General features: G+C 33.7%; 1 protein-coding gene across 1 annotated transcript in view; it reads right to left on the bottom strand.

Moving 5' to 3' along the window:
- UBR4 (ubiquitin protein ligase E3 component n-recognin 4) overlaps window positions 1-11,526 on the bottom strand; it is a 155,349-nt gene extending 143,823 nt beyond the window's left edge. The window contains exon 1 of the mRNA XM_085844959.1: window positions 11,368-11,526. Coding sequence (XP_085701085.1) covers window positions 11,368-11,495 — 128 coding nt within the window. The 5' untranslated portion in view covers window positions 11,496-11,526. The remainder of the gene's footprint in view (window positions 1-11,367) is intronic.
- Window positions 11,527-12,203: the final 677 nt, after the last annotated feature.

Raw genomic sequence — 12,203 nt, 5'->3', positions numbered from 1 at the left:
CACACAATCAACCTCCTCTCTTCACACGTGAATCATGTTTACATCACACACAATCAACCTCCTCTATTCACACAATCAACTTCCTCCATTCACACATGAATTACGTTTACATCAAACACAATCAACCTCCTCTATTCACACAATCAACTTCCTCTATTCACACATGAATCACACACAATCAACCTCCTCAATTCACACATGAATCACAATCAACCTCCTCTATTTACACATTAATCATGTTTACATAAAACACAATCAACCTCCTCTATTAACACATGAATCATGTTTACATCACACACAATCAACCTCCTCTATTCACACATCAATCATGTTGACATCACACACAATCAACCTCCTCTATTTACACATTAATCATGTTTACATCAAACACAATCAACGTCCTCTATTAACACATGAATCATGTTGACATCACACACAATCAACCTCCTCTATTTACACATGAATAATGTTTACAGCAAACACAATCAACCTCCTACATTTACACATTAATCATGTTTACATCACACAATCAAGCTCCTCGATTCACACATGAATCACATTTACATCAAACACAATCAACCTCCTCCATTCACACAATCAACCTCCTCTATTCCCACTTGAATCACAATCAACCTGCTCTATTCACACATAAATCATGTTTACATCACAAACAATCAACCTCCTCTATTTACATATTAATCATGTTTACATCACACAATCAACCTCCTCTATTCACACATGAATCACACAATCAACCTCCTCTATTCACACATGAATCATGTTTACATCAAACACAATCAACCTGCTCTATTCACACATGAATCATGTTTACAAACACAATCAACCCCTCTATTCACACATGAATCATGTTTACATCAAACACAATCAACCTCCTCCATTCACACAATCAACCTCCTCTATTTACACATCAATCATGTTTACAGCAAACACACCCAACCTCATACATTTACACATTAATCATATTTACATCAAACACAATCAACCTCCTCTATTTACACATCAATCATGTTTACATCACACACAATCAACCTCCTCCATTTACACATCAATCATGTTTACATCACACACCATCAACCTCCTCCATTTACACATCATTCATGTTTACATCAAACACAATCAACCTCCTCTATTTACACATCAATCATGTTTACATCACACACAAACAACCTCCTCTATTTACACATCAATCATATTTACATCACACACCATCAACCTCCTCTATTTACACATCATTCATGTTTACATCAAACACAATCAACCTCCTCTATTTACACATCAATCATGTTTACATCACACACAATCAACCTCCTCTATTTACACATCAATCATGTTTACATCACACACCATCACCTCCTCTATTTACACATCAATCATGTTTACATCACACACAATCAAGTTTACATCACACACTATCAACCTCCTCTATTTACACATCATTCATGTTTACATCACACACCATCAACCTCCTCCATTTACACATCATTCATGTTTACATCAAACACAATCAACCTCCTCTATTTACACATCAATCATGTTTACATCACACACAATCAACCTCCTCTATTTACACATCAATCATGTTTACATCACACAGCCTCAACGTGGTGCATTTACACATCATTCATGTTTACATCAAACACAATCAACCTCCTCTATTTACACATCAATCATGTTTACATCACACACAATCAACCTCCTCCATTTACACATCAATCATGTTTACATCACACACCATCAACCTCCTCCATTTACACATCATTCATGTTTACATCAAACACAATCAACCTCCTCTATTTACACATCAATCATGTTTACATCACACACAATCAACCTCCTCTATTTACACATCAATCATGTTTACATCACACACCATCAACCTCCTCTATTTACACATCATTCATGTTTACATCAAACACAATCAACCTCCTCTATTTACACAATCATGTTTACATCACACACAATCAACCTCCTCTATTTACACATCAATCATGTTTACATCACACACCATCACCTCCTCTATTTACACATCAATCATGTTTACATCACACAATCAAGTTTACATCACACACTATCAACCTCCTCTATTTACACATCATTCATGTTTACATCACACACAATCAACCTCCTCTATTCACACATGAATTACGTTTACATCAAACACAATCAACCTCCTCTATTCACACATGAATCACACAGAATCAACCTCCTCTATTCACACATGAATCACAATCAACCTCCTCTATTTACACATTAATCATGTTTACATCACACACAATCAACCTCCTCTATTCACACATGAATTACGTTTACATCAAACACAATCAACCTCCTCTATTCACACATGAATCACAATCAACCTCCTCTATTTACACATTAATCATGTTTACATCACACACCATCAACCTCCTCTATTTACACATTAATCATGTTTACATCACACACCATCAACCTCCTCTATTTACACATTAATCATGTTTACATCACACACCATCAACCTCCTCTATTTACACATTAATCATGTTTACATCACACACAATCAACCTCCTCTATTAACACATGAATCATGTTTACATCACACACAATCAACCTCCTCTATTCACACATCAATCATGTTGACATCACACACAATCAACCTCCTCTATTTACACATTAATCATGTTTACATCAAACACAATCAACCTCCTCTATTAACACATGAATCATGCTGACATCACACACAATCAACCTCCTCTATTTACACATGAATAATGTTTACAGCAAACACAATCAACCTCCGACATTTACACATTAATCATGTTTACATCACACAATCAAGCTCCTCGATTCACACATGAATCACATTTACATCAAACACAATCAACCTCCTCCATTCACACAATCAACCTCCTCTATTCCCACTTGAATCACAATCAACCTGCTCTATTCACACATGAATCATGTTTACATCACAAACAATCAACCTCCTCTATTTACATATTAATCATGTTTACATCACACAATCAACCTCCTCTATTCACACATGAATCACACACAATCAACCTCCTCTATTCACACATGAATCATGTTTACATCAAACACAATCAACCTCCTCTATTCACACATGAATCATGTTTACAAACACAATCAACCCCCTCTATTCACACATGAATCATGTTTACATCAAACACAATCAACCTCCTCCATTCACACAATCAACCTCCTCTATTTACACATCAATCATGTTTACATCACACACAATCAACCTCCTCCATTTACACATCAATCATGTTTACATCACACACCATCACCTCCTCTATTTACACATCAATCATGTTTACATCACACACCATCAACCTCCTCTATTTACACATCATTCATGTTTACATCAAACACAATCAACCTCCTCTATTTACACATCAATCATGTTTCCATCACACACAATCAGCATCCTCTATTTACACATCAATCATGTTTACATCACACACCATCACCTCCTCTATTTACACATCAATCATGTTTACATCACACACTATCAACCTCCTCTATTTACACATCATTCATGTTTACATCACACACAATCAACCTCCTCTATTCACACATGAATTACGTTTACATCAAACACAATCAACCTCCTCTATTCACACATGAATCACACAGAATCAACCTCCTCTATTCACACATGAATCACAATCAACCTCCTCTATTTACACATTAATCATGTTTACATCACACACAATCAACCTCCTCTATTCACACATGAATTACGTTTACATCAAACACAATCAACCTCCTCTATTCACACATGAATCACAATCAACCTCCTCTATTTACACATTAATCATGTTTACATCACACACAATCAACCTCCTCTATTCACACATGAATTACGTTTACATCAAACACAATCAACCTCCTCTATTCACACATGAATCACAATCAACCTCCTCTATTTACACATTAATCATGTTTACATCACACACCATCAACCTCCTCTATTTACACATTAATCATGTTTACATCACACACCATCAACCTCCTCTATTTACACATTAATCATGTTTACATCACACACCATCAACCTCCTCTATTCACACATGAATTACGTTTACATCAAACACAATCAACCTCCTCTATTTACACATTAATCATGTTTACATCACACACAATCAACCTCCTCTATTCACACATGAATTACGTTTACATCAAACACAATCAACCTCCTCTATTCACACATGAATCACAATCAACCTCCTCTATTTACACATTAATCATGTTTACATCACACACCATCAACCTCCTCTATTTACACATTAATCATGTTTACATCACACACCATCAACCTCCTCTATTTACACATTAATCATGTTTACATCACACACCATCACCTCCTCTATTTACACATCAATCATGTTTACATCACACACAATCAAGTTTACATCACACACTATCAACCTCCTCTATTTACACATCATTCATGTTTACATCACACACAATCAACCTCCTCTATTCACACATGAATCACAATCAACCTCCTCTATTTACACATTAATCATGTTTACATCACACACAATCAACCTCCTCTATTCACACATGAATTACGTTTACATCAAACACAATCAACCTCCTCTATTCACACATGAATCACACAGAATCAACCTCCTCTATTTACACATTAATCATGTTTACATCACACACAATCAACCTCCTCAATTCACACATGAATCACAATCAACCTCCTCTATTTACACATTAATCATGTTTACATAAAACACAATCAACCTCCTCTATTAACACATGAATCTTGTTTACATCACACACAATCAACCTCCTCTCTTCACACGTGAATCATGTTTACATCACACACAATCAACCTCCTCTATTCACACAATCAACTTCCTCCATTCACACATGAATTACGTTTACATCAAACACAATCAACCTCCTCTATTCACACAATCAACTTCCTCTATTCACACATGAATCACACACAATCAACCTCCTCAATTCACACATGAATCACAATCAACCTCCTCTATTTACACATTAATCATGTTTACATAAAACACAATCAACCTCCTCTATTAACACATGAATCATGTTTACATCACACACAATCAACCTCCTCTATTCACACATCAATCATGTTGACATCACACACAATCAACCTCCTCTATTTACACATTAATCATGTTTACATCAAACACAATCAACGTCCTCTATTAACACATGAATCATGTTGACATCACACACAATCAACCTCCTCTATTTACACATGAATAATGTTTACAGCAAACACAATCAACCTCCTACATTTACACATTAATCATGTTTACATCACACAATCAAGCTCCTCGATTCACACATGAATCACATTTACATCAAACACAATCAACCTCCTCCATTCACACAATCAACCTCCTCTATTCCCACTTGAATCACAATCAACCTGCTCTATTCACACATAAATCATGTTTACATCACAAACAATCAACCTCCTCTATTTACATATTAATCATGTTTACATCACACAATCAACCTCCTCTATTCACACATGAATCACACAATCAACCTCCTCTATTCACACATGAATCATGTTTACATCAAACACAATCAACCTCCTCTATTCACACATGAATCATGTTTACAAACACAATCAACCCCCTCTATTCACACATGAATCATGTTTACATCAAACACAATCAACCTCCTCCATTCACACAATCAACCTCCTCTATTTACACATGAATCATGTTTACAGCAAACACACCCAACCTCATACATTTACACATTAATCATGTTTACATCAAACACAATCAACCTCCTCTATTTACACATCAATCATGTTTACATCACACACAATCAACCTCCTCCATTTACACATCAATCATGTTTACATCACACACCATCAACCTCCTCCATTTACACATCATTCATGTTTACATCAAACACAATCAACCTCCTCTATTTACACATCAATCATGTTTACATCACACACAAACAACCTCCTCTATTTACACATCAATCATATTTACATCACACACCATCAACCTCCTCTATTTACACATCATTCATGTTTACATCAAACACAATCAACCTCCTCTATTTACACATCAATCATGTTTACATCACACACAATCAACCTCCTCTATTTACACATCAATCATGTTTACATCACACACCATCACCTCCTCTATTTACACATCAATCATGTTTACATCACACACAATCAAGTTTACATCACACACTATCAACCTCCTCTATTTACACATCATTCATGTTTACATCACACACCATCAACCTCCTCTATTTACACATCATTCATGTTTACATCAAACACAATCAACCTCCTCTATTTACACATCAATCATGTTTACATCACACACAATCAACCTCCTCTATTTACACATCAATCATGTTTACATCACACACCATCACCTCCTCTATTTACACATCAATCATGTTTACATCACACACCATCAACCTCCTCTATTTACACATCATTCATGTTTACATCAAACACAATCAACCTCCTCTATTTACACATCAATCATGTTTACATCACACACAATCAACCTCCTCTATTTACACATCAATCATGTTTACATCACACACAATCAAGTTTATATCACACACTATCAACCTCCTCTATTTACACATCATTCATGTTTACATCACACACAATCAACCTCTTCTATTCACACATGAATTACGTTTACATCAAACACAATCAACCTCCTCTATTCACACATGAATCACACAGAATCAACCTCCTCTATTCACACATGAATCACAATCAACCTCCTCTATTTACACATTAATCATGTTTACATCACACACAATCAACCTCCTCTATTCACACATGAATTACGTTTACATCAAACACAATCAACCTCCTCTATTCACACATGAATCACAATCAACCTCCTCTATTTACACATTAATCATGTTTACATCACACACCATCAACCTCCTCTATTTACACATTAATCATGTTTACATCACACACCATCACCTCCTCTATTTACACATCAATCATGTTTACATCACACACAATCAAGTTTACATCACACACTATCAACTTCCTCTATTTACACATCATTCATGTTTACATCACACACAATCAACCTCCTCTATTCACACATGAATTACGTTTACATCAAACACAATCAACCTCCTCTATTCACACATGAATCACACAGAATCAACCTCCTCTATTCACACATGAATCACAATCAACCTCCTCTATTTACACATTAATCATGTTTACATCACACACAATCAACCTCCTCTATTCACACATGAATTACGTTTACATCAAACACAATCAACCTCCTCTATTCACACATGAATCACAATCAACCTCCTCTATTTACACATTAATCATGTTTACATCACACACCATCAACCTCCTCTATTTACACATTAATCATGTTTACATCACACACCATCAACCTCCTCTATTTACACATTAATCCTGTTTACATCACACACCATCAACCTCCTCTATTTACACATTAATCATGTTTACATCACACACCATCAACCTCCTCTATTTACACGTCTGCACTGCTGACATTATTTTCTCCCAAAACAACAATGGACGATCAAAGATGGATCTTCACTTCACTTCGCTTCTTTTTGGATGCAGATGAAGGTTATTAATGTTAACGATCATTAACTAGGTACAAAGCAAATGAGGACTTCTTGTTGCATTACACGTATTAATTACACTATACGTATTAATTACACGTATTAATTACACTCCACGTTTTAATTACACTCCAGGTATTAATTACATTCCACGTATTAATTACATTACATGTAGTAATTACACTACACATATTAATTACATTCCACGTATTAATTACATTCCACGTATTAATTACACGACAAGTATTAATTACATGACACCTATTAATTACACTCCGCATTAATTACATTACATGTATAAATGACATTACACGTATTAATTACACTCCGTATTAATTACACGACATATTAAAGACACCACATGTATTAATTACATTCCACGTATTAATTACATTACACATATTAATTACACTACACGTATTAATTACATTACATGTATTAATTACACTCCGTATTAATTACACGACATATTAAAGACACCACACGTATTAATTACATTCCACGTATTAATTACTCTACACGTATTAATTACTCTACACGTATTAATTACACTCCACGTATTAATTACATTACACGTATTAATTACTCTACACGTATTAATTACACTCCACGTATTAATTACATTCCACGTATTAATTACTCCACACGTATTAATTACTCTACACGTATTAATTACACTCCACGTATTAATTACATTACACGTATTAATTACTCTACACGTATTAATTACATTACACGTATAAGTTACATCACACGTATTAATTACACTCCGAATTAATTACACGACACGTATTAATTACACTACACGCATTAATTACATTCCACGTATTAATTACATTACACGTATTAATTACACTCCACGTATTAATTACATTACACGTATTAATTACTCTACAGGTATTAATTACATTACACGTATAAGTTACATCACACGTATTAATTACACTCCGAATTAATTACACGACACGTATTAATTACATTACACGTATTAATTACTCTACACGTATTAATTACATTACACGTATTAATTACTCTACACGTATTAATTACATTATACACGTATTAATTAGATTATACACGTATTAATTACATTATACACGTACTAATTAGATTATACACGTACTAATTAGATTATACACGTATTAATTACATTATACACGTACTATTTACATTATAAACGTATTAATTACATTATATACGTGTTAATTACATTATACACGTGTTAATTACATTATACACGTGTTAATTACATTATACACGTGTTAATTACATTATACACGTGTTAATTACATTATACACGTGTTAATTACATTATACACGTATTAATTACATTATACACGTATTAATTACATTATACACGTATTAATTACATTATACACGTACTAATTACATTATACACGTACTAATTACATTATACACGTATTAATTACACTCCACGTATTAATTACATTACACGTATTAATTACTCTACACGTATTAATTACATTATACACGTATTAATTAGATTATACACATATTAATTACATTACACGTATTAATTACTCTACACGTATTAATTACATTACACGTATAAGTTACATCACACGTATTAATTACACTCCGAATTAATTACACGACACGTATTAATTACACTACACGCATTAATTACATTCCACGTATTAATTACATTACACGTATTAATTACACTCCACGTATTAATTACATTACACGTATTAATTACTCTACAGGTATTAATTACATTACACGTATAAGTTACATCACACGTATTAATTACACTCCGAATTAATTACACGACACGTATTAATTACATTACACGTATTAATTACTCTACACGTATTAATTACATTACACGTATTAATTACTCTACACGTATTAATTACATTATACACGTATTAATTAGATTATACACGTATTAATTACATTATACACGTACTAATTAGATTATACACGTACTAATTAGATTATACACGTATTAATTACATTATACACGTACTATTTACATTATAAACGTATTAATTACATTATATACGTGTTAATTACATTATACACGTGTTAATTACATTATACACGTGTTAATTACATTATACACGTGTTAATTACATTATACACGTGTTAATTACATTATACACGTGTTAATTACATTATACACGTATTAATTACATTATACACGTATTAATTACATTATACACGTATTAATTACATTATACACGTACTAATTACATTATACACGTACTAATTACATTATACACGTATTAATTACACTCCACGTATTAATTACATTACACGTATTAATTACTCTACACGTATTAATTACATTATACACGTATTAATTAGATTATACACATATTAATTACATTATACACGTATTAATTAGATTATACACATATTAATTACATTATACACGTACTAATTAAATTATACACATATTAATTACATTATACACGTACTAATTACATTATACATGTATTAATTACATTATACACGTATTAATTACATTATACACGTATTAATTACATTATACACGTACTAATTATATTATACACGTATTAATTACATTATAAACGTATTAATTACATTATATACGTGTTAATTACATTATACATGTGTTAATTACATTATACACGTGTTAATTAGATTATACACGTATTAATTACATTATACACGTACTAATTATATTATACACGTATTAATTACATTATACACGTATTAATTACATTATACACGTACTAATTATATTATACACGTACTAATTATATTATACACGTATTAATTACATTATACACGTATTAATTACATTATACACGTACTAATTATATTATATATGTATTAATTACATTATACACGTACTAATTACATTATACATGTATTAATTACATTATACACGTATTAATTACATTATACACGTATTAATTACATTATACACGTACTAATTATATTATACACGTATTAATTACATTATACACGTATTAATTACATTATACATGTACTAATTATATTATACACGTATTAATTACATTATACACGTACTAATTACATTATACACGTACTAATTACATTATACATGTATTAATTACATTATACACGTACTAATTATATTATACACGTATTAATTACATTATACACGTACTAATTACATTATACACGTACTAATTACATTATACACGTATTAATTACATTATACACGTACTAATTATATTATACACGTATTAATTACATTATACACGTACTAATTACATTATACACGTACTAATTACATTATACACGTATTAATTACACGAGACGTATTACTACACCCGAATGTTTCATTTCATATTCACGTTTCGCTCATTTAATAAACCGCAGAGTGGACACACTCACCAGCTCACATTACTTCAAGGAACAATGTTCAATGTTTACAATTCATTTTGTAAATAACGTGTAGGTTCCTCAAGTAAGGTAAACCTCATCATCATCATCATCATCATCATCATCATCATCATCATGTCTCCGAGGCTAACCCTCGTCCTGCACATCTTTCGATCGAAACAAATAACAACAAATCTTCGTCAATGCGACTTTCAGCAAGTCAGCAAGGCCTTGCGGAAGAAGCCGGCCTCGCCTAGTCAGCAGGCGGGTGGGCCGGAGCCCAATCTCGTACACAACCGCAAGCCGAGCACCGTTACGGCGTTGTGAAGATAATTCATCGTCAGTGGCCGGCACGCGACGGCGCTCGGATACCTCTTCAAAATGGACGCCACGAGCTGTGGGACATCAGAAGCATCAAAGGAAGCGTAGGAAGCTGCGAGCAAGGGCCGGACCGAGGCCGACCAAGCGACCAGGGAATCCACCCTCTCACGCTCCGCCATCTTCCCTACGAGGCGCCGAAGGCGCCAAATCTTCTTCATCTATAATATGGATTTTTCGAGCCACCTTGGATTTGTTGTGCCTTTTCACATCGTCAACTTTCATGTCGCTTGGTTGGAAAGTTATTGGGAAAACATATCGGATTGGGAGAAGAATCATCAAAACACAAATAAATTACATTTCTTCTTTGGAATGATAATTACACTATTTTGGGTTATTCGTTTCATTGATTAATCCTTAAACCCATATATACCTTTATATATACATATATATGGATGTTGGTTGTGATGTGGATGGTGTGCGTGGTGTTTGTTGGTGTTGGTGGTGCTGGTGGTATTGGTGGTGGTCGTCGCCACGTTGGTGGTGGTGTTGTAGTAGTTGGGTGGTGTGGTGTTGGTTGTCGTGGTGGTGGTTGTGCTGGTGGTGGTGGTGGTGGTGGTGGTGTTAATGTTGGTAATTTTTGTCCATTTCGTCCAAGTGAAGATTTTGAGTGACACATACACTGATCCAGGAGAAGACAGTGTTGGTGTTGGTAGTGTTGGTGTAGGCGGTGCCAGTGGTGTTGGTGGTGGTGGTGGTTGTGGTTGTGGTTGTGGTGGTGTTGGTTGTGGTGGTGGTGGTGTTAGTATTGTTTTTTTGTCCATTTCGTCCAAGCGAAGATTTTGAGTGACATACACTGATCCAGGAGAAGACAGTGTTGGTGTTGGTAG

The sequence above is a fragment of the Eptatretus burgeri genome, chromosome 11 (assembly GCF_056783735.1).
Source record: "Eptatretus burgeri isolate ZD-2024b chromosome 11, Ebu_testis_v1, whole genome shotgun sequence".
In the NCBI taxonomy this organism is placed as follows: Eukaryota; Metazoa; Chordata; class Myxini; order Myxiniformes; family Myxinidae; genus Eptatretus; species Eptatretus burgeri.
The sequence above is the reverse complement of the archived record's forward strand: the minus strand, read 5'-3'. Positions and strand labels throughout refer to the sequence as shown.